At 43.9% G+C, this 24307-nt stretch overlaps 1 protein-coding gene across 3 annotated transcripts in view; it reads left to right on the top strand.

Annotated features, from left to right (window-relative positions):
- The window catches only part of LOC137384717 (mucin-2-like), a 212090-nt gene that overhangs the window by 169459 nt on the left and 18324 nt on the right, over nucleotides 1-24307 (top strand). For all 3 annotated transcript variants that reach the window (XM_068059034.1, XM_068059033.1, XM_068059032.1), the window contains 7 exons: nucleotides 7014-7040; nucleotides 13523-13579; nucleotides 15106-15515; nucleotides 20827-20998; nucleotides 21436-21668; nucleotides 23517-23700; nucleotides 23815-24025. In XM_068059034.1, coding sequence (XP_067915135.1) covers nucleotides 7014-7040; nucleotides 13523-13579; nucleotides 15106-15515; nucleotides 20827-20998; nucleotides 21436-21668; nucleotides 23517-23700; nucleotides 23815-24025 — 1294 coding nt within the window. The remainder of the gene's footprint in view (nucleotides 1-7013; nucleotides 7041-13522; nucleotides 13580-15105; nucleotides 15516-20826; nucleotides 20999-21435; nucleotides 21669-23516; nucleotides 23701-23814; nucleotides 24026-24307) is intronic.

Genomic DNA, 24307 nt, shown 5'->3' with positions numbered 1-24307 from the left:
TAGAGAAGTGAATAGTGACAAGGTGACTAATATATTTTCAAATCTTTGTCTGACATTGTTGCACTCACTATTTAACTCTTACATTAACTTTAATGCCATCACCTAACACAAAAATCTTCTGCATTATAAGCCAACAAGTTGTCCACACATATATCAATAAAGTGACTTATGCATAGGTTGGCATGGCCAACTGTTTAATCCCTATTCAAACTTAATAGAAGCAGCAGCATGTAATATGGCTGAACATGGCAGTGCTGGTTCCTAGCACAGTTTTTAAATGACAGGACCTTCCACTGACCCTGTATGTTCTGGTCAGGACAGTTACTCAGAGGAGTTACTCAGATGTCAGTGTCAGGATTTCTGCCCAAGTATTTTCAGAGCCTATGTTTATCTGGACAGCTAAGGGTCAATATAGATTGTCTCTTGTAAGTAGTTTCCACTGTCCATTGAAAACATTGTATAAGGTGCATAAAGGAGTGAGAGTGTTGGATTGTACTAGAGAAGGAAGTAGTACCATATTAAATAGGAGCAGACAAAGAAGGCCGATGTGAAATACAAGGTCAGGTTTAGAATGCATGTATGCAAATGCACAAAGTGTGTTGAATAAGATTGGTGAGCTATGAGTACAAATAATTGAGTGGGCCTAATAATTGTGTTGTGGCAATAACGCAAATGAGGCTTGAAAAAGGTGAGATCTAGACGCTTCATATTCAGGGATACAAAGTATTCAGTAAAGACAGGGAAGGGAAAAAGGGAGGTGGAGTGGCAAGACTGATTAGGGAAGACATTGTAGTGGTGGAAAGAGAGAATGTCCTTCAGGAGCAAAGACAAAATCTATTTGGTTAGACTTGAGAAGCAAAAAAGGGATGATCTCACTACTGGGGGTATTCTATAGGCTTCCAAATAATGCAAGAGAGATAGAAGGGCAAATCTGCAGGGAAATCACAGAGATGTGCAAGAATTATAGATTGGCGATTTGGGTGACTTTACTCAAATATTGATTGGGATAATGTTAGAGTAAAGGATAAGGTGCAGTGGGGTGCAGTGGGGTGGGGGGGAGGAATTTCTAAAATGCATTCAGGAGAACTTTGTTGACCAGTATTTTCTGTGCTGGATCTGGTGCTGAAAAGTGAGGTGGGCCCAATGTCTGTGGGGGAACTCTTGGGTGAGAATGATCTTTGTATCATAAAGTTTAGGTTAGTAATGGAGCAGAGCAAGGAACAACCTAAAGTAGAAGAATGCTAACATCAATGGGATGAGAGGGGATCTAGCCAGGGTAAAATGGGACCAAAGACTGACAGGAAAAACAGGATTATGGAACAATAGGTGATCTTTAAGGAGGAGATGTTTCAGGAACAGGCTAGGTACATTCCAACAAGGGTGAAAGGTAGAGAAACCAATGCCAGGGCTCCTTGGATGATGAGGGAGATAGAGAACATAATTAAACAAAAAAAAAGAGGGTGTATGATGCATGTCAGGTGAATTCTTCAAATAAGAGCCATGCCAAATACAATAAGTTGAGAGAGGAAGTGAAGAGGAAAATAAGACTGGCAAAGAGAGAATATGAGAATTGAATGGCAGTTTACATAAAAGGGAACCCAGACATCTTCCACCATCTTGTAAATAGTTAGCGGATTGTAATAGGTGGGGCCTATTAGGGACAAAGAAGGTAAGATATGCTTAGAGGCACTGGGCAAGGCCAGAGTACTTGAGTATTTTGTATTGGTGTTTACTAAGGAAGATAAGATATCAGTAGAAATGGAGTTGGCAGAGGTAATGGATGGGGTGAAAATTGATAGGCAGGATGTTCTGGAAAGGCTGGCTATGCTTAAAGTGGATAAGTCACTGGTCTGGATGGCTTACACCTTAGGTTGCTAAAGGAAGTAGGAATGGAGATAGTGGTAGTACTTGCCACAATATTCCCTAGAGGGGGAGGTGCCAGAGGATTGGAGAGTGTCAAATGTGACAATCCTATTCAAGAAAGGGTATAAAGATATTCCCAGTACCTGCAGGCCGGTCAGATTAACATCAGAGGTGGATGAGGTTTTAGAAACAATAATCAAGGGAAAAAATCAACAAGCACTTGGAGAAGGTTTGAGTTAATTAAGGAGAGCCAGCATGGCTATGTAAAAGGCTTGACTAATCTAATAGAATATTTTGATGAAGTAACAGAGAAGGTTGATGGAGGGAATGCAATGGATGTTGTCTATATGGATTTTAAGAAAGCAATTGACAAAGTACCACACAAAAGGATAGTTACCAAAATTGAGGCTCATGGAATAGAAGGGTCAATGTCAGCTTGAATAAAAAATTGGCTTAAGGACAGAAAACAGCGAGTTGTGGTAAATGGTTGTTTTCAGACTGGAGGATGGTAGACAGTGGTGTTCTCCAAGGTTCAGTGCTAGGACCACTGCAGTTTTTGACATATGTAAGTGATTTGGATATTGGAAGACAGAGTAAAATTTCAAAATTTGCTGATGATACCAAACTTGAAGTTATGGCAAACAGTTAGGATGATACAAATTGACTAGGCTAGCAGAATGGGCAGGCAAATAGTAGATAGAATTTAATACAGAGAAGTGTGAAGTGTGCATTTTTGCAGAAGGGTGAGGGAGAGACAATATAGACTAAATAGCACAGTTCTAAAGAATGTGCAAGGACAGAGGGACCTTGGCGTCCATGTACATAGATCCTTGAAGTTGGCAGGACATATTGAGAGAGTGGTTAGCAAAACATATGGGATCTTGGGTTTCATAAATAGAGGTATTAAGTACAAAAGCAGGGAAGTTATGCTGAACTTTTATAAAACTCTGGTTAGACCACAGTTAGATTATTACATCCAGTTCTGGTCACCACACTTCAGGAAAAATGAGAGGGTCCTTGAGAGGGTACAGAGGAGATTAACCCGAATGGTTCCAGGGATAAGGGAATTTCGCTACAAGGATAAGTTGGAGATGCTAGGGATGTTCTCCTTGGAGCAAAGGAGATTAAGGGGAGATTTGATAGAGATGTACAAGATTATGACAGGTTTAGATAAGGTAGACAAAGGAAAGCATTCCCATTAGCAGATGGTACAAGGACTAGGGGACACAGATTTAAGGTTTTGGGCAAAAGGTGCAGGGGGATATGAGAGAGAACTTTTGTACACAGCGAATGGTAATGGCTTGGAATTCACCGCTGATGAGGGTGGTGAAAATGGAGATGATGAATGATGTAGAAAGGAAATTGGATGGGAACTTGAGGGAAATAAACTTGCAGGGCTATGGGGATAGAAAGGATGAATGGTACTGAATAGATTGCTCAACAGAGAGCCGGCAGGATTTGATAGGCTGAATGGCCTCATTCTCTGCCATAATGACTCTAATATTTGCAGGAACTCTATGAAGAGCATGGTCAAATCTATGTGTTAATTCCAGCAATACTTATGCTTGTGGAATTGTTGCCCTAAATGCAACAGCCATCAAATAGGTGTATTCTCCCTCTGTAAAAATAATTTTATTGAGTAGACGAAGATAGAAGTGAATAGATTTAATTTTGCAATTTTCATTTTTGGCTACATGCAACAGAAAAGTAAGTTTTTAAACCTGATACCCTGAGCCTTAGTGTGTAGTGTAGCAAGTTGAAATATTTTCCTGCTCTGTAGAAACAATGCCGCCAATACAGACTTTGACTTCAACTACATTTACTACCAGCTACATACCTGGTAAGTGACAGTGGTTTCATACCTTGCACAAAGTCAGTTTCCACAAGTGGATTGTTTTCTAAATGTATGTGGTCTGTCATTGAGTTGGGAACAAGCTATGGCTTTCATTTTTACACCTAAATTTTCCATTCTAATTGTTTGCTGTGAAAATGTTTATATTAGTGGATATAAAGTTGTAATTTATAGGGCAATGTTTAGGAAATTGTGCTCCTGACATACTGTTTGCCAAAATGGAATGCAATCAGCAAATTGACTTCAAATTGATGGATTATTTTGTGATGATCAGTAACTGCCATGCCATTAATCCTGATCTATGTCCCCGGCTCCAAGTGAGAAGGGTATATTGTGATATATGTTTTTATCAAATAACGCACTGTCAGTTACCAGACCTATTTGTTACATCCTCAACACAGAGGATGTAAAACAATATCAAGAAATGAGAGGAAGTCATGCAGCCAGTCCATCTCACTCCATCATACAGGTTTAGTTGCAAAACCCTATCAGACTATTGATCAAAGTTCCGAGACAAGATACAGGACTCGCCAGTTTTTGTTTCGAAATCGAGCTTGGCAACCCTTGGACAACAGGTTCTTTTGCAGATAATGGTAGGTAATGGTGGTGACAAGAAACAGGCTGCCTGTCCCAGGCCAAACAAGGCCCATAAGTGACCACTTGACAGCCACTTAAGGGCCTTCGCCCGCCTCCATGGGGATTTTACCTGTGACAAGTGGGCTTTTGGGAGACGTGAAAGGCCGCCAAGTGAAAGCTGGTGGACTCTCAGCGGAGGGTGGGCCCTGATAAACGGGCACAAGGTGCTTGATTGAGGGCCGCCCCTGCTTCCCAACCACCCCTAGGATCCAGGACACCCCCCCCCACCCTTCCCCTCAAACGATCACCCTTGCCTCGCCGGGACGCAACCAATCACACTGGCAAGGCAAACCAAACCAAACTTACCTGTAGTCCTGGCTCGATGTCCTTGGCTGGGCTGCAGTCCCAGCAGTGGCCACCGCTCCCACTGGCGTTGCTGGGACTAAGAGCTGCCTGCCCGATGATTGACCGGCAGCTCAATAAGGCGGGACTTCCTCCCTCAAGCAGGTGGAAGTCCCGCTTCAGAACAGTTAAAGCCCGGGGAGCCCATAAAATGCAGGTCGGATACCTGGGTCGGGCGGAAGCGGGTTCACCACCGACTTTTATGTCGATGGCCAGTTCCCGTCCGCCTGACGTAAAATCTAGCCCATAGTGTTTAGCGCAACTAAAATGTATTTCAAGAATTTGGCGTCAATTGAGGTAAAATCTGCAATGTGCATTAACTTGCACGAGCTGATATGTGCTCTCAGTATCGAAGCTCCAACCAAGAAGGATGTATTATAATGTATATTCTTATTAAATACTACTTCAGTTATCGAGATTATTTGTCACAAAATGTCACCACTGAGGATGAGGATATCAAGGAATGGGAGAAAGTCATGCAGCTGATCCATCTCATACTTTATGCTTATGAATGCTAGGTTAGCTTGATAGAGATTGTTGGTAAGTGACTGATGGGGGTGTGCTGCATTGAGCAGTGTGTGGGGCTAATGGTGCAGTTGGTGGAATATGGCATTTCAATATACATTCGCTGACCTTGACCACTCGTGTGAGGCCATTGAACCTCTTTCAACCCTGCATCCAGGTCCTCGGGGCTACACTCCTGGCATTGACCACCACAGCTATCTGCTCACTGCCCTCTGAGAGATTGTCTGGGCACCCAGTGGATAGATGACATCTCTCCTCTTCTGCACCTCCTTGACCCAGGCCTCCAATGCAGTGTTAAAAATCTTGGAGCCAGCTCTCTGCCATGTTGTGCCATCATTCAATGTTCTCCTGGCTCACACTCTCTTCTGTAACCAGTTCCAGCACCTGTTTCAGCCAGAATGAACCCACTCTTGAAACGGTGCAGGTTGGCTTTAACTGGTACAAGCTGCCTTTAACTGATGCTAGCCTCTCATGATTTTGTACCCTCTGCTCAGGTGTGCAACAACTCAGCAGTTTACTAAATGCTCGCTGCATGCAGCTATCATGTAAATGAGCAAGCAGCCTGAAGTTTGTATGCTGCCTGTATCGGGGTGGGGGTTGCTGGTGGGGGGTGGAGGTATTAATCATGCATTGCGATCCCCGCACCCGTTTTCAGGCATTATCAAATTTTGCAGCCAAAATATCATCTACGATCTAGCTCTGTATTTGTTTCTTTAACTTTGTCATGGTTCACAAACAGTTAAAATATACAGCTTCACTCAAAATAATGACACTCATATTGTTGAAACAATTAATCACTTTGTCTTGCCAGTAATCTTTTGTGTGGATGCTTGTCCAATGCCTTCTATATAAATAACAGGCTGGGAGGCTGCTATACCTGTTCTCTCCCAGCTTGTTGGCTGCCTGGGGCAAGGAAACACCCATACTGAGAGTTCTGTAACCTCAAACCATGTGTTCATTTACTATTTTAAATTACTTGCTGTACTTAGCAATTATTTCCTCTCCAAGAAGTTATAGTAAGCTACTGATAGGCACATTTAACAGCTTGATTTTCATTTGTTATATCCCTGGCACTGGTTATTTACTTCTTTTGTGTTTTATTTAGGAATATATACAACAGTGTCCCTCTTTTCCCTTTGCCTCTGCTACCTTGTAAATGAATTAAAATGCCTTTTCAGCTTTTCCAAAAATGACATGAACTTTGGCCTCTTTTCCATGTTGCTTCTTTCAAAATGTTGACATCCCTTTAAATTTCAATAAAAATGCAATTTTCTGGTTCTTTTTTTTTTACTTTATTCTTTCTGTCTCTTTTATCTCTCTGTCTTAATCCCATATTTCTTCCCCCTCTTTATTTTACTTTCTGAATATGATTTTACAATGAATTAAATTTGCTCAATGGTACTTCTTCATTCATACTCGGCAGGCCTGATTTTAACTCTTTGCAATTGAATGGGTTTTGAGTGAATTAAAATCTCCTCCTGCATGTTTCAATGATTCTTCAATCTGATTGGTTGAAGAGCCACATTGGTGCTTGCCCTGCTCATATATACCACAGATTCCCTGTAGAGGGTGCCATGCTGGATCTGACACCCAATGACAGCAAGTTGCTATTCAAAAAGTCTGTGGGAAACTGTCAGCTTGATGAACAGTGAGCGCTGTTCCTTCACACTGACTGCAAAATCCAGACCAATGATTTCTTTTAGAATTTGTCAATCATGGGAATAAATTCATTGTTTCCTTCAGTTTTTTTCTGCATTTGCTATTGTAATCCTCAGTGCTGAACCTTCCTTTACAGAATACACTGAACCTTCCACCACCCCTGGTAAGTAATGGCTTTTTATAGTTATTTCCAGAACATGTGGCTGTGACAAATATGAAACATTTTTGTCTGAAATTTATCTAGGTATTGGTTTCTTTAATTCTGTCATAATACATAGTGAGTTAAAAAAATTTTCTTTGGCCTCCTAATCTCGAGAGACAATGGGTAAGCGCCTGGAGGTGGTCAGTGGTTTGTGAAGTAGCGCCTGGAGTGGCTATAAAGGCCAACTCTAGAGTGACAGGCTCTTCCACAGATGCTGCAGAAAAATTTGTTTGTCGGGACTGTTGCACAGTTGGCTCTCCCCTTGCGCTTCTGTCTTTTTTCCTGCCAACTGCTAAGTCTCTTTGACTCGCCACACTTTAGCCCCGCCTTTATGGCTGCCCGCCAGCTCTGGTGAACGCTGGCAACTGACTCCCAAGACTTGTGATCAATGTCACAGGACTTCATGTCGCATTTGCAGACGTCTTTAAAATGGGGACATGGATGGCCGGTGAGTCTGATACCAACAGCGAGCTCGCTGTACAATGTGTCTTTGGGGATCCTGCCATCTTCCATGCAGCTCACATGGCCAAGCCATCTCAAGCGCCGCTGACTCAGTAGTGTGTATAAGCTGGGGATGTTGGCCGCCTCAAGGACTTCTGTGTTGGAGATACGGTCCTGCCACCTGATGCCAAGTATTCTCCGGAGGCAGCGAAGATGGAATGAATTGAGACGTCGCTCTTGGTTGACATACGTTGTCCAGGCCTCGCTGCCATAGAGCAAGGTACTGAGGACACAGGCTTGATACACTCGGACTTTTGTGTTCCGTGTCAGTGCGCCATTTTCCCACACTCTCTTGGCCAGTCTGGACATAGCAGTGGAAGCCTTTCCCATGCGCTTGTTGATTTCTGCATCTAGGGACAGGTTACTGGTGATAGTTGAGCTTAGGTAGGTGAACTCTTGAACCACTTCCAGAGCGTGGTCGCCAATATTGATGGATGGAGCATTTCTGACCTCCTGTCCCATGATGTTAGTTTTCTTGAGGCTGATGGTTAGGCCAAATTCGTTGCAGGCAGCCACAAACCTGTCGATGAGACTCTGCAGACACTCTTCAGTGTGAGATGTTAAAGCAGCATCGTCAGCAAAGAGGAGTTCCCTGATGAGGACTTTCCGTACTTTGGACTTCGCTCTTAGACGGGCAAGGTTGAACAACCTGCCCCCTGATCTTGTGTGGAGGAAAATTCCTTCTTCTGAAGACTTGAACGCATGTGAGAGCAGCAGGGAGAAAAAAATCCCAAAAAGTGTGGGTGCGAGAACACAGCCCTGTTTCACGCCACTCAGGATAGGAAAGGGCTCTGATGAGGAGCCACCATGTTGAATTGTGCCTTTCATATTGTCATGGAATGAGGTGATGATACTTAGTAGCTTTGGTGGACATCCAATCTTTTCTAGTAGTCTGAAGAGACCACGTCTGCTGACGAGGTCAAAGGCTTTGGTGAGATCAATGAAAGCAATGTAGAGGGGCATCTGTTGTTCGCGGCATTTCCCCTGTATCTGACGAAGGGAGAACAGCATGTCAATGGTCGATCTCTCTGCTCGAAAGCCACACTGTGCCTCAGGGTAGACGCGCTCGGCCAGCTTCTGGAGCCTGTTTAAAGCGACTCGAGCAAAGACTTTCCCCACTCTGCTGAGCAGGGAGATTCCACGGTAGTTGTTGCAGTCACTGCGGTCACCTTTGTTTTTATAGAGGGTGATGATATTGGCATCGCGCATGTCCTGAGGTACTGCTCCCTCGTCCCAGCACAGGCAAAGCAGTTCATGTAGTGCTGAGAGTATAGCAGGCTTGGCATTCTTGATTATTTCAGGGGTAATGCTGTCCTTCCCAGGGGTTTTTCCGCTGGCTAGAAAATCAATGGCATCACTGAGTTCCGATTTTGTTGGCTGTACGTCCAGCTCATCCATGACTGGTAGAGGCTGGGCTGCATTGAGGGCAGTCTCAGTGACAACATTCTCCCTGGAGTACAGTTCTAGGTAGTGCTCAACACAGCGGTCCATTTGCTTGCGTTGGTCAGTGATTATGTCCCCTGATTTAGATTTGAGGGGGGGCGATCTTCTTGATGGTTGGCCCAAAAGCTCTCTTAATGCCATCATACATTCCTCTGATGTTTCCGGTGTCTGAGGCCAGCTCAATATGACTGCATAGGTGTTGCCAGTAGTCGTTTGTGCAACGCCTGGCTGTGCAGTGCTTCTGGCTGCTTTAAGTGCTAAAATTAACTGATTAAAGAGCCAGGGGTGTTTAAGCAGTTTGAGGGTAGATTGGGGGAGAAAACACTAAGAATGGGAGCAGATGGCCATGGATAGAGTTGAGCAGCAAGGGAGCTTCCTTGCTGCTCTTTGGATTACGTTCAATTTCATTGAGAAAACAAACAAAACTGCAAAGTACAGCTGGTGATACTTTGATCTCCGATCCTGCTGTCTACACCGTCTGGAGTGTCCGCGGCCACGGCGTGCGGTAAGTCCATTGCAGAGAAGAAGGAGCAGCGGGACCCTAGGGAAATAGGTATCACAGAAGGGAAGCCCCGAACACGCAAAAAGCCACAAACGGCTCCTCAGCCGCAACTTCAAAGCGCCCGCGGGAGATGGCTCGGAGAGCATCTACAGCACACTGTCGGCAATGCTGGTACCGGCGCCCGAGGATGTCGCTCACCTCCCGAAGGATGCGGATGAGCTTTCCAGGCATCGATGGTGGGAACTGAGGAAATGGCTTATTACCTGCACTCCCTTTCCCCCCCTTCCCCTTCCCAGCTCCACTCTCTCAGCTCACCACCCACCCCCCCGCACCCACCTCACAACCCCTCCCCCTCCTCCCACCGGCATCCTCCTACACCTGTGTAGGGGCCCTAACAACCCCACTGCCTTGTGGGCATCTCGGGAGAGACCAAGGCTAAGGGAGTAAACCCTAACAGAAAATCCGGAGCGGAACCCCGTAGGCGGTCATGTGTCACCTTTGGCATGTTTCCGGCAGTTCCTGCAGCCATACCGGTGCCAAACGTCGTGCTCTGCACTCCTTTGGACCCCACCAGAAAGGCCGAGAGGGGGGTTTTGACGCTTGGGCAACTCTCAACCTCTATACATTCACCCAGGCATGCGCCATGGAGAGGTCACTCCATAGTCGCCTCACAGCGACTGAAACAACACAGAAGGCAGCAGTTAAGGGTTATAAGTCCAGCTAAATTGGCTTAGAGATTGGGCACCACGGGTTGCCTTTGTTGGTGGGAGAGGTCATCGCACCTCACTGGACAGCTACCGCCCGCCTCAAACCGGGTAGCCCCCGATCAATAAGGTTCTGTCCCGCCACAGTCCACCTGCTTCAATGGGTGCTTGGAGCTCAGGGTCATTGCCCGAAAAGTGGACTACAACACCGCACCAAACAACATGAAAAAAGGAAAGAAGGTACCAGCCCTTCGCTTTGCAAGCTGGAACGTCAGATCTATGTGTCCTGGCCTGTCGGAAGACCTTACACAAATCAACGATTCTCGGAAGACCGCCATCATTAACAACGAGCTCAGCAGACTCCATGTAGATATTGCAGCACTTCAGGAGACACACCTCCCCGCGAGTGGATCTCTAGCAGAGCAAGACTACACCTTCTTCTGGCAGGGCAGGGATCCTGAAGAACCAAGACAGCATGGAGTGGGCTTCGCCATCAGAAACTCCTTGCTCAGCATGATAGAGCCTCCCTCAAATGGCTCGGAACGCATACTGTCCATCCGACTGCTCGCCACCTCTGGTCCAGTACACCTACTCAGCATCTATGCTCCAACACTCTGCTCCCCACCTGAAGCTAAAGACCAGTTCTACGAGGAACTCCATAATATCATTAGTAGAATCCCCAACACTGAACACCTGTTCCTGCTGGGGGACTTTAATGCCAGGGTTGGGACCGACCATGACTCATGGCCCTCCTGCCTTGGGCGCTATGGCGTTGGAAGGATGAATGAGAACGAGCAGAGACTGCTTGAGTTGTGTACCTATCATAACCTCTGCATCACCAACTTGTTCTTTCACACTAAACCCTGTCACCAGGTTTTATGGAGGCACCCAAGATCGCGTCGTTGGCACCAGCTAGACCTCATCGTCACAAGGCGAGCCTCCTTAAACAGTGTTCAAATCACACGCAGCTTCCACAGTGCGGACTGCGACACCGACCACTCCCTGGTGTGCAGCAAGGTTAGACTCAGACCAAAGAAGTTGCATCATTCCAAGCAGAAGGGCCACCCGCACATCAACACGAGCAGAATTTCTCATCCACAGCTGTTACAAAAATTTCTAAATTCACTTGTAACAGCCCTTCAAAACACTCCCACAGGGGATGCTGAGACCAAGTGGGCCCACATCAGAGACGCCATCTATGAGTCAGCTTTGACCACCTACGACAAACGTGCGAAGAGGAATGCAGACTGGTTTCAATCTCATACTGAAGAGCTGGAACCTGTCATAGCCACTAAGCGCATTGCACTGTTGAACTACAAGAAAGCCCCCAGCGAGTTAACATCCGTAGCACTTAAAGCAGCCAGGGTTAAAAAATACAGCTTTACTAATAGAAATGACATCCCATATTGTTGGAACAATTAGTCACTTCCTTCAGGATATCTGAAAAGAAGGAAGCAAACTATTCAATTCAATTAGAAACATTTTTTTTTGGATTTGTTGCAAAATTTGTTTCATTGGTAGTTACTGAAATATGTATGTATTTACCAATTTAAAAAAGTAATTACGTACACTAGCTTGGTCGTGATCATTTTTGTGCAGTTAGTTCTTAGTTTATTTTTCAAATGTTAAATTCTGGCTGTGGTCCTAACAAAGAGACTGGCAGAATATAGCTGATAAGATTCGATTAGAGATACAGCACTGAAACAGGCCCTTCGGCCCACCGAGTCTGTGCCGAACATCAACCACCCATTTATACTAATCCCATATTCCTACCAAACATCCCCACCTGTCCCTATATTTCCCTACCACCTACCTATACTAGTGACAATTTATAATGGCCAATTTACCTATCAACCTGCAAGTCTTTTGGCTTGTGGGAGGAAACCGGAGCACCCGGAGAAAACCCACGCAGACACAGGGAGAACTTGCAAACTCCACACAGGCAGTACCAGGAATCGAACCCGGGTCCCTGGAGCTGTGAGGCTGCGGTGCTAACCACTGCGCCACTGTGCAGAAAGGCAAAAAAAATTGCTTTATAACATATGTTATAGTTAGGCACAGCAGTGGCAAACGATTTATTTGCTATGACACGAGGAGTTAGCTAAGCTAACAACTATGGCAAAAACTGGTAGTGTTGGCATTATTTGTTCTCTTCCTTTTTAATAAATTTGTTTCACAGCTAAGTCTATGTCACATTGTCGTTGCGTCGTCAGTCTCGCGAAATGAGGATAACGTCTGCCAGGGTTCGTGATTTGTGTGCCCTCAGGTGACTCAGCAGGCCAATCCTGGAACCACAGGTCTTTGCGCAGACAGGACAAGTGTTGCCTTGAGGGAGGGGAGTTCTCAAGCCAGGGTCCTGCTCTCTCTCCTTCCGCTTTCACGTCGTAGTGTAGTGTTAATCTTCTGTCTTAAAGCCAGTAGCTGAATTAAGCTAAAGAGAGTTTCTTTTTCTTCTTGAACATGCTACAAATTCACTTAGATCTCTGGGCAAGTGAAAACCCCCTCTTTTCGACATAGAAAGCTCTGAGATACTTTCAGTAATTCCAAGAAAGTATTCGTGCTTCTGTTTTGGGTAATGATTTATTGCTTATATTCATTTCCTTTCATTTTCTGATTATTTTTAATTCTTTCCTTTTGAATTTGTGTGCAGTTGGCAATGAACATTATGGTGGTTTGCTGCTGTGTGAGCCATCTCGTAGTTTAGGAGCTTGTTAAATGTTTTCACTGCATTAATCTTTTTAAACATTTCAACGAGATTACAGTTCCCTAATGCCTAGACATCAATGTAGAGTCGGGTATCAAGACCTCCTGTCAGTTCAGCTGAGAATTAGTAGCTGATAGAAATATAGATTTTCATGAGGAACATAAATCATGTGGATGGTGGGACAGGGCTTTTTCAGCACCCAACCAGAGGAGTCGCTGTATCTGGCCAGCATAAAATCCCAATCTACAGGCAGAAAGGCAAGTTGGGTGGCTGAATTTGAAGGGCCTGTAGTAACACCTTAAAGGCGAAGGGTAGAAGTGTGAAATGAAAAGCAGCACCACTTTAAAACAGCAACCAACAGAAACAAGGACATGCAATGTGAAGCCTATAAGGCTCCAAATCCACAAGGAAATGTAATAAAATGTGCCATTCAATCAACCCATATGGCATTTCAGTGATGTTTTTAATAGGTACTTGTTCTTATAAGTAATATAAAGTGCATTAAGCTACAGAGAGACATATTTAAACACTTGATTTTCCTTTGTTATATTCAAACATTGGTCATTTAATTCTTTTGTGTTTTATTTAGGAAGATATACAACAGTGACAACAACCACAAGTCAGTCTATCAGCACCACCACTACAGGTAACAACTAATATGATGTATGACCAGATCTTTCACTGCGCTTTGAGTCATTACCCAATTAAACATGGTCAACGTATTGGTGTTCGAGAAAGCTGATGCTGAGCTTCTCTCTCATGCCGACACTTAAAGTGATGATGTCCCTTTAAATTTCATTGTCAGTGCAATTTTCTGATTAATCACTGCTCCTCCCCCACAAGTTGTGATTGCACCCTGAACAAGGCCATAGTTTCATAAGATACTATGACTGAGAAGTGTGACGTACAGTCATTGAATAGGAAGTGGCAGGAAGGCAGATAGGTCCATTTTGAAGGAGGGGTCAGTTTCTACTTGTTCCTGGCAGAAAATGGCTGTGGTGGGGAAGAGACAGTTGCCCACCTCCTTCTGGAATGTGTCTTTGCAAAACAGGTGTGGAAAGAGATGCAGTGGTTTTTGTCGAGGTTCATCTCAAGCAGCTCAGTAACACAGGAGTCTGTGCTCTACGGGCTGTTCCTAGGGACGCACACCGAGACAAACCTCAACTGCTGCTGGAGGACTATCAATTTGGTGAAAGACGCCCTTTGGTCTGCCCAAAACTTGCTGGTCTTCCAGTGCAAAGAATTGTCCATGACGAATGTTGCAGACTGGTACATTCCAAGGTCCAGGACTATGTGCTGAGGGACGCACTAAAGCTTGGGGCAGCCACAGCAAAGGTTCAATGGGGAAAGACCACTGTGTAAGGTCCCCCCACCAAGGTGAACTGAGGGGCTGGATCCATGGAAAACCCCTCGATCTGTATCCAGAATATATGTGTTTGCTGTAAAATGTACATGGCATGTAAAATGAAATGGAAGGGTTGTGAGACAACTCACTCCTGTATTGAAGGAAACTAATCCCCTTTGCACTCTTTGTATTGTTGACTTGGTGCTGTTTGGAACTGTTTTGTCATGTATGAATAAAATATTTTGGAAATAAAAAAAAGTTCCTGGCAGGAAGTGAATCAGCAGCATGTCAATGAAACCTGGGAGTTAAAATAGCCTGGGCCTCATTCTGTAACGGGGGAAGAGTTTACAAAACCCACCACACCACCAATCTGTTCAAAATCCACTCTGAGTTAAAATCAGGGTTTTAGTTTATTTTCTTAATATTGCGAGGTTGGATATAGGAAAGCCAGATGCAGAGTAAATTACCCTCCTCTGTACTCCAGCAAAGTGCCATTGCTGCAGTCTCAGGAGAGTACTACCTTCAGGTTTCTGCTTTCTGCACCTATCATTCTCATGGCATGTCTGAATGTGATTGCTAATTTATTGTCAGTTAGTATTGAACTGTTTTGTACTGTGAACCTATATCCATTAAGAACTGGGTTGAGACTGCCCACTCAGCCAGAGAGAAATGAAACCTGCTTCCACCTCAATCTGGGTTGAATTCAAAACCAGGCTCTAGCCTTGAAAGGCCAGCTTTCTATTGCACTGTGTCACCCGACATCTAACTGAATTTCTGATCTCATATTTATGATGAAGTTGACAAGCTTGTCTCCTTTTATTTCACAGAACTGTTTTGCAATGGTAAATGGTCACCTTGGTTTAATGAAAATACACCATCTATTCAGAACAAAGGAGATTCTGAATTATTGGAGCCAATTCACAATAAACTATGTCCTTTCACCCCTTATCAAATAAGTGCCATCGATTGTGAAGCTGTCAAGTTCCCACAACGCCCAATAACTGAAACAAAGGATAACGTTACTTGTGATATAAACAAAGGACTGGTTTGCAATTACAATGAACAAATGCCCGAGAATCACCTCATGTGTTTGGACTATAGAATTAGAGTATGCTGTGAGCCAACACTAACAACACAAATACCCAAAGTAAACACTACAATCTATGAACCCACAATACATCAAGTCACAGTACCACATGTAGGATCATGTAAGTGCAGTTCAAACCCACCGAGGAAGGTAAGAAAATTTGACTCATTTCTTATAACATTGATAGTGTATTGACCTAATACTTGAGACATTCATAGAGTTCAGCAGATGTTGTCATTTTAGTCATCTGTAGAATATGTGAAAGAAGTTACAGGTTTTTTTGTTGGGAAATTACCTAATGGCAATTGAATATCCCTACATAAAATAGTCAGGATAATTCATTTTATGATAATTCCTGATGAGATAAGGCACTACAGAAATATGAGTTATTATATTCATCCAGTGATAGAACATTGTAGTCATTTCGATGGACATCAGAGGATCTCCATCTCTTCGACTCTGTCAAGTATTAAGCCATGTGGAGCAGTAGACTGAACAAGGATGGCAGCAGAGAGATGTTGTCAATTCTATAGAATTTATGGCTAAAGAAGAAAATTAACTGTGTCTAGCCATTAAGTTACACTTACATTTTTATTCCAAAAACATAAGTGTTGCACTTCAACATTCCGAATCAATCCAGAAAATCCACACATTTCCAATGGTAAGTCTAACCTGTTGGGAGCAGCTATTGGACATGTTAGTGTGTACTCTTAATGATTGCATAACATTAAATCATGAACTATGTGCATTGGAATACACTGCAGGTTGTCAGGGATCCTCACCAAGAGTGGCACTTGTAAAATGATGCCTAGAATGTCAGTATTACTACATCCATGAGACACCAACTGGGTAACGGCACAAGCCAATTCATTGAATTTTGTTCAGTATGGTGCTGCACCTGTAATAGCAGAAACCAAGATTTAGCCTATAACATTCTAATTTCCCTTTAAAATATTTGTGTGATTTCATCAATCCTACTTTCACATTTACAGTGGCAGAATAAAATCGTATGTTGTTAATTCCACATTACCAACATATACCACAATGTAGCATAAGATAGCATATCTAACTCTCGGACCAAATCAGAGCAAACCAAAGATATTACAAAGAAACACCATCAAACAGACAGAAAAGTCAAATAAGAACAAATAAAATTACATTTTATTTCTATCTAATCTTTTTCTCTCCCCAGTTACTCTTTTTGTTTTTAAATCTGCACCTTTTGATCTGAATTCATGCTTTTCCATTTCATGTTATATATTTGATTTCCAATACTTCCTCCTGTCTACATCACATATGCTTTCCCATTATTCCATGGGGAAAATTTTATCAACTTAGTCCCTACTGGAATGGCAGGACCATTTGCAGGTCGGGAACCTGAATGGTGAAGCAGTGAGCTTTGCCGAGGCTCTTTAACTAAGCGGCAACATTGGCATCCTGCCTCAGGGCTCCCTGACCAATCAAGGAGAGCAGGCAGGATGACCCATCTATTCTGCCAAAGGAAGGCTCTTTAATTAAAGGGACCATGGTATGGGTTACAAGGGCTCACTTGCATTTGGATTTTTGAGGTTGCAGCAACCACAATATTGGAGAAGAGACCTAGGAAGGTCTCGGTGGAGATCTCAGTCTTACCTGTAGGTCCTGCTGCGAGACCTGAGGGGCTGCAGAGAGGTGAGTTCTCCCAAGGAGGAAGAGGACAGTCTCTCCAACCAGGCAGGCGTGATTGGAGGGGACCGAGGAGGTCAATAGCTGAAGTGTGGTCCCTCCAGCCTGGAGACAGTTAACCAAGAGGATCCAGGACCTCAGGAGGGCATGACAGGTGAGTGGCATAGCACTTTCAGGTGCCAAGCCCCGGGGCAGGATTTTGTCTGTGAACTGAGCCCTGCCATTGGTCTCAAATGTGGGTCAGAAACCAGCACTACGTGGGAACAGTCACTCAATGTGATTTCACCTGGGGCGGCCAATTAATAGCCGGAGGGTGGGCTTGCTTGCTGTTCAATTAAGGACAGTGGCTGGATGGGCTCTCAAAGCTGGAGGGACAATCAGTAGTCTTCCAGCTTGAAAGAAGCAGCAGGCTGTGATGTCAAGTAAGCAAGGGAGAGGGTGCTTCAAAATGAAGGGCACCTTCTCCAAATTTTTGAATTTAAGATTAAAAATGGTTTTTGTAGCCAGGCCAATACTGTGGGGGGTGGGAACACCTCTACAGGGCCGTCTCCTTTAATTGGCCTTAATAGGCCCTTAACAAGCCAGTTGGCTAGCTGTCACGTGAAGGCGGGTAGCCCTGCATCCCACTCCCGCTGCGAAAATGGCCTGGGAGCGGGATGGAGCTGAGGAACAGGTGCTCTGGCCAGTGGCACTATTGTTGGTGCCTGCCCACCTGCCTCCACTCCCAGTCTTAGTTGGGGCTTGAAAATCAAGACCTCACACTTTGACTTTGTCAGCATTCTCCTGCACTGCACTCCTCAGTAACACACCTTGCAGCTCCACTCATTCCTCTCTCTGCAAGCACCTCACATCCCCATCTGAGCTGCCCTTTTGCAACCATACCTCAGACTCCCCCTTCACAAATGTTGTCCTTCTCTCCGCTCCACACAAGCCATTACGAACACTTGCGCCTTTCTGCTTTCTCCTTTCAAGAGAAGATATCACACAATTTGGTGAGAGGCAGAGACCCGATGGAGGGTGGGGGACTACGCGTGGTGAGGTCGTCCTCTGGTGTTGGCCACCGGCAATGCTTGCCGACCTGCTCCACTGGGAAGGAGGTCTTGTTCCAGCAGATGCCAGCGGCGACCTGCTGTATGAGCCTGAGCCTCCTGATACTCAGAGGTGTCAAGAGAGCTGATCCTCTGCCTGTAGACCCGGTGTCGGGAGTTTTGCCTCCTTCCAGGTAGATTTCGGTGTCCATCCCCTCTGACCTATGGAGGGGCATGTGGCTGAGGAAGGCAGCTAGTGCTGCTGCTGGTGCTGTTGGTGGTGTGGCTTCTCCTCTTGACCCTCATCAGAGGTGCACAGTGCTGCTGCATAAGTTGCTCCCATGCTGTGGTGAAGGCTGGCAGCAGGGAAGGTGAGTGAAATGCTGGACAGGTGAAGTGCCTTCTGAGAAGTTGGAAATCATCTGCCAAGCAGTGTTAGCACTGTCTGAGAGAAGAAGTGCTTTGAACAGCAGCCTCTCACCTGACCATAGCTGGAGTTCTTCAATGTAACTGATCAAAGGCTGCCCAGCCTGTCAGTTTCACTGAAGAAGCTCTTCTCACTGAACACTCGCCTCCGTGACCCTGGCAAGTTGTTGAAAGGTCAGGAAACATGTGCACTGGCTGTTAAAGGCAGAATTGAGGGTTAAAACGATGCTTAATTAGCTTTTTAAGTGCTTTAATTACTTACATGACAGATCCAAGGGCACTCCCCACTTACTTGCAGTCCCACCCTGGTGAAACAGGGAAGAAGGCGGAATGATGTTGGGATTCCAACCCAACCTACTGAAACCGATTCCTTGGCAGTTAAGATTTTGCCCCATATTTCTGCATGCTTTGAACTCTTGCTTTCCTCTTCTCTCTGTTTCTTTTCCTGAACAACTGCGCAGCCTATTTCTGTGCTCTATGATCTATTCCTCAACCAGTGTGAAAGGTAATGATGCACTTTGGAAGGAAAGATGAGTAGAAACAATATGTTAAATGGTACAATTTTAAAGAGGGTACAGGAAAAGAGAGACCTGGAGGTTCACATACACAAATCTTTAAAGGTGGCAGGAGACATTGATAGGCTGTTTAAAAAAAAAGCCTATGGGATCCTTGGCTTTATAAATAGAGGCACGGGGCTGGATTTTACCATAGGCGGACGGGAATTTACCACCGACGTAAAAGTCGGTGGCGAACCCGCTTCCGCCTAGCCAGGGGATCTGTCCCACATCTTACGGGTCCCCGGGCTTTAATTGTCCTGAGGCGGGACTTCGACCCGCTTGAGGGAGGAAGTCCCGCCTCAGTGAGCTGCCGGCCAATCAGCGGGTCGGCAGCTCTTAGTCCCAGCAGCGCCACCGGGAGTGGTGGCTACTGCTGGGACTGCAGCCCAGCTGATGCCAGGAACCCTGGAGGGAAGGGAAGTAGGGGTTGCCTCACCAGGGGGATCGGTCCTTCCCTGGTGAGGCTGGAGTGGTCGTTTGGAGGGAGGGGGCGTGTCTTGGGTCCCAGGGGTAGGTTGGGTGGCAGGGGGCGCCCTCAATCGGGCACCCTGTGCCTGATTGCCATGCCCTCCTCGCCCCGGGACGCAGAAAGGCCGGTAGCTATGGCTGGGCGGCCTTTTACGTCCCCAGCATGCCTGCTTGCCATGGGTAAAATAACCATGGAGGCAGGTGAGGGCCCTTAAGTGGCCATTAAGTGGCCACTTAAGGGCCTTGATTGGCCTCAGGCGGGGGGTCGTTTCCCACCCCCTGCCCGATGCCGTAAACTTGGCTGGGGCGGAAGCGGGACGTGTAGGCCTCCTGGAGCCTCCCGCTCAATTTTACGCTGCCCCACGCCACCATCTGACCCGCTGGGGTGGTGTAAAATTCAGCCCATGGAATACAGAAAAAGTAAATCATGGTAAACGTTTAAAAAGCACTGGTCAGACCTCAGCTAAATTATTGTATCAAATTCTGGGCACCGCAATTTAGGAATGGTGATAAGGCCTTGGAGAAGGCGCAGAGGAGATTTACCAGAATGTTACCAGGACTGAGGGACTTCAGTTATTTGGAGAGACTAGAGAAGCTGGCTACATAGAGCAGTGAAGATTAAAGGAAAAATTAATAAAGGTGTTCAAAATTATGAGGGGTTTTGATAGAGTAGGTAGGGAGAAATTGTTTCCACTGGCAGGAAGGTCAGTAGCCAGTGGACACAGATTTAAGGTCATTGGCAAAAGATCCAGCAGGGAATTGAGAATTTTACTTTTTACACAGCAAGCAGTTATGATCTGAAACCTGAAAAGCTGGTGTAAGCAGATTAAATAGTAACTTTCAAAAGGAAATTGCAGAGATACTTGAAAAGAAGAAATTTGCAGGGCAATGGGGAAAGAACAGGGGAGTGGGATGAATTGGGTAGCTCTTTCAAAGATGTGGCACAGCTATGAAGGCCAAATGGCCTCCTTCTCTGCTGTAACATTCTATTATTCCACATTAGTTCTACATTGTTACATTTTTGGGTTGTTAATTTGGCTGTCCTCCCAGGTTCAGCAATATGTTGCTCCAGTAAAATTGCACATGCCGATTGATATAAAACAATTATCGATAATTTAAATTAGGCAAAGTTCTGGAAACCTAAAATTCTTCAGTTTATAGATTCGGAGAAGCTACTTTCTCATTTCTCATGGAATAATTATTGTTTATTCAAATAGTTGCCAAAATTAAATACTAGTTACTTTTATATTTATAAATTTGTCTAATTAAACTGGATCAACATTTTAGTGATGAATTTATTTCTAATTTCCTTTCTAGTGCATGGAGACATGGAAGGAAAACTGCACAATGATTACTTGTATAAAAGGAGATCTATTCAAAATGGATCCCATTGTCTGTCCAGAATTGATTAAACCGACATGCCGCAATGACATACAGCCTGTGAAAGTTCGCACCGCAAATGGATGTTGTGAGAAATGGGAATGTGACTGTTAGTATCAGTGATTTGTTCAAATTAGTGTCACATTGATTGGTTCTGATGAAAGGTCACTGGCGTGAAACGTTAACTCTGCTTCTCTCTCCACAGATGCTGCCAGACCTGCTGAGTATTTCCAGCATTTTCTGTTTTTATTTCAAATTTCCAGCATCTGCAGTATTTTACTTTTGTACTGTCATATTGATATTGTTTGAAATGATGGGGGCAAGTTTCAACTTTGACTGTGCCATAAATGGGCAGTAATGGATCAATTGCTTGTGATACATCCCAGCCAATTTTCCTTTCAATTGAAATTAGTGGAAGTGAAAAACGGACAGGATGGATCATGGGTGGCTGATCCAATGCTGCCCGTATTACACACCCCGCCAACATTGAGAGTTCCACCCCATAGCACGGATGCTTCTCTGAAATTCTGTTTGATTTAATTTTAGGCGAATGTGAAGTATGGGGAGACCCACACTTTCACACATTTGATGGTCTATGGTATGACTTCTATGAGAACTGCACATACACCCTTGTGGAAGAACAAGTTCCAAAATACAATTTCTCAGTTCTGGTAGATAATTATTTTTGCCTCCCCTCCATAAGGAAGTCTTGTCCAAAGGGCCTAGTTATTTCTTACAATGGAAATGTTGTACAAATTTCAACTGGAGAAACATATTCGGTAAGTACTTTTATATGTGTTGCTTATATTGTAAAAATTCATTGGCAGTTTATTATTAATAATAACTGGTGTCACCAACCAATATATGGTTTAAGTAAGAATGACACATCCACAATTGATTATTAATTTACTCATTGCCCATCAGCCAAACATCTTGATAATTTTCAAGGATAAATGGTGTGGAGCCACATCAACCTCTGACTGTAACCATGACCTATTTCATCTCCTATCCACAGTCCACCTTTCTATCTACCATATTCTTATGACCCCTTTCAGCTACTGCCTGCTTTCTCTTATTAAGTTCACAGAGGCTGCTGTTAATCTACAAATTATCCATTCTCTCAAAAGATTTGACCTAAGCATGATCAGCAGTATGGTTTTATTTTAGCATGGCTAACACCCAGATAATCATCTTGCCTACAATATGCACCTCTGAAATTTTACCCTTCAAAATATTGATGATTCATTTGTCATGATATTACATTTTTGCCAGTTTCTCAGATTACACTCACAAATTACCATTCCATGCTCTTCCACCTGCTACTTTTGATGAAGAAAAAAGGGTCTTTCATTTATGTAGATTTTTTCACATCCTCAGGACATCTTAAGGTGCTTCACATCTAATAAAATACTTTTGAAATGTTGTCACTGTTACGTAGACAAATGCTGAATTCAAATTGTACGCAGCAAGATGCCGCAAGCAGCAATGAGCTAAATGACCAGTTGATTTTTTTTTCTTTTTGTTGTAGGTGATTTGTTAATTATTGTTGGCTAGAACTCCTTGTGTCTTCTTTGTAATATGTGTATGGACTACTTAGTACCATAGGATCTTTCACATTCATCTAAACAGGCAGACTGAGCCTCAGTTTAACATTTCATTTGAAAGATGCCGCCTCTGACAGTGCAGCACTTCCTTAGTACGGCACTGAAGTAAAAACGGAAAATTCTGGAAATACTCAGGAGGTCTGGCAGCTCGAGGATAGAGAGATCAGAGTGGGAACAAGGTGAAGAATTAGAATGACAGGCTAGAATGTGCTGAAGTCCTGGAGCAGGTGGAGTAGTCCTAATTGAGAATTTAATGCAAATTTGTATTTTGAGAAGCTCTGTGCTGGGGATCCTTACCATCTGCAGGAAATATTGGAAATCAAGTTTGTAACACAAGATTATCCAAGTCCATTTAGTGTAGCATCCTGCAGGTAGCAGAGAAGAGGCTTGCCGCTGTATGAGCTAAATTCAACTGTAGTTTTAAGAGGAGCAAACAGTGTGTTGCTCTATGGCACCATCTAATACTCCTGTGACCTGAACAATTTGAAACAAACCTTTGCAAAAGAAAGCGCACCAAAATAGTGGAGAAACATTAAGAGTGAAAATAATAGCAATAACATTCTGTTACTCTGCTATTATGACCATTGTATTATAATGTACATAAACTTTTGCTGGGTTGATTATGTACTATCCTCGTTTAATACTAACAGCACACTGACAATATAGTACAGCCATTACCTATCTAGAAGGTCTTGATTTCTTCACTCATTTCACTTGCCTTTGACAAGCATAGGCTGTGACAGCAATCATATAATCATCCAAAATAATATCTAGATATATAAATAACAGTATAATATGTATCACCTGACTATGTAACCTTGCAAAATTCCAGTCTACACCTCAAACACAAGATATCTAATGCTGAGTTACTGGACAGCTTAAGTTTTTTCATTTAAGAAACTATTTCAAGTTAGTTTATTAATTATATAATGCACATCACCCACCTAATACCTTACAACATGTATATGGATTTCCTTGTCGCTTGGGACATCTTTCACAAAGTTCTATTCTTTTCTTTTACAGTTAACGGTCAATGGAAATGATGTGAGTCTTCCCTTCAGTTCAGAGGGATTTAACATTACTAAACTGGGCATTAGTACATATATTTCTATTCCTGATATCCGAACAAGTATTACTGCTTTCCGTAATGCCTTTAATATCAGAGTGCCAGAACAATACTTCATTAATAACACCCAAGGCCAATGTGGTACGTGCTCTGTGACTATATACAGTTATATAAAAATATATATTGTATTGATAATTATGCTGGTAATATGAACTTTAGTACACAAAACACTGCAACATGTTTTTCTGATCTTAGGATCCTGCTCACACACCCCACCCCAATGCATAAGAAAGAATGGGAAAGTCGAACCGTCTGACTGTTGTCACAGAACTGCCTATGATTGGAGAGTTGCTGATCCCAATAAACCTTATTGTCAATCAGCTCCTACTAATTTGCCTTGTACTCCAGTTCCTCCTCCGCCAACATGCAAACCTGAGCAAACAATCTGCGACATCATTCAAGGAAAGTAAGTGAACTCGTTCTTCACATTTAATTTTTTTCAAAGTAAATAACCAAAACACGAGTTACACATCCATCTGTATTTACCCTAGTTATACTTACTGCTTTCCATCTGCGGTGTCAACCGTTGCTCAGTGAGTAGCACTCTTGCATCTGAGTCAGAGACTTGAGCACGAAATCTAAACTGACATTTCAGTACAGTACTGAGGGGCTGCTGCACTGTCAAAGGTGCCGCCTTTTGGAACAGATGTACTCCTGAGTTTGTTTGCTCTAATATTGGCTGCCTAGG

This window comes from Heterodontus francisci, chromosome 27 (genome assembly GCF_036365525.1).
Source record: "Heterodontus francisci isolate sHetFra1 chromosome 27, sHetFra1.hap1, whole genome shotgun sequence".
Lineage (NCBI taxonomy): Eukaryota > Metazoa > Chordata > Chondrichthyes > Heterodontiformes > Heterodontidae > Heterodontus > Heterodontus francisci.
The sequence above is the reverse complement of the archived record's forward strand: the minus strand, read 5'-3'. Positions and strand labels throughout refer to the sequence as shown.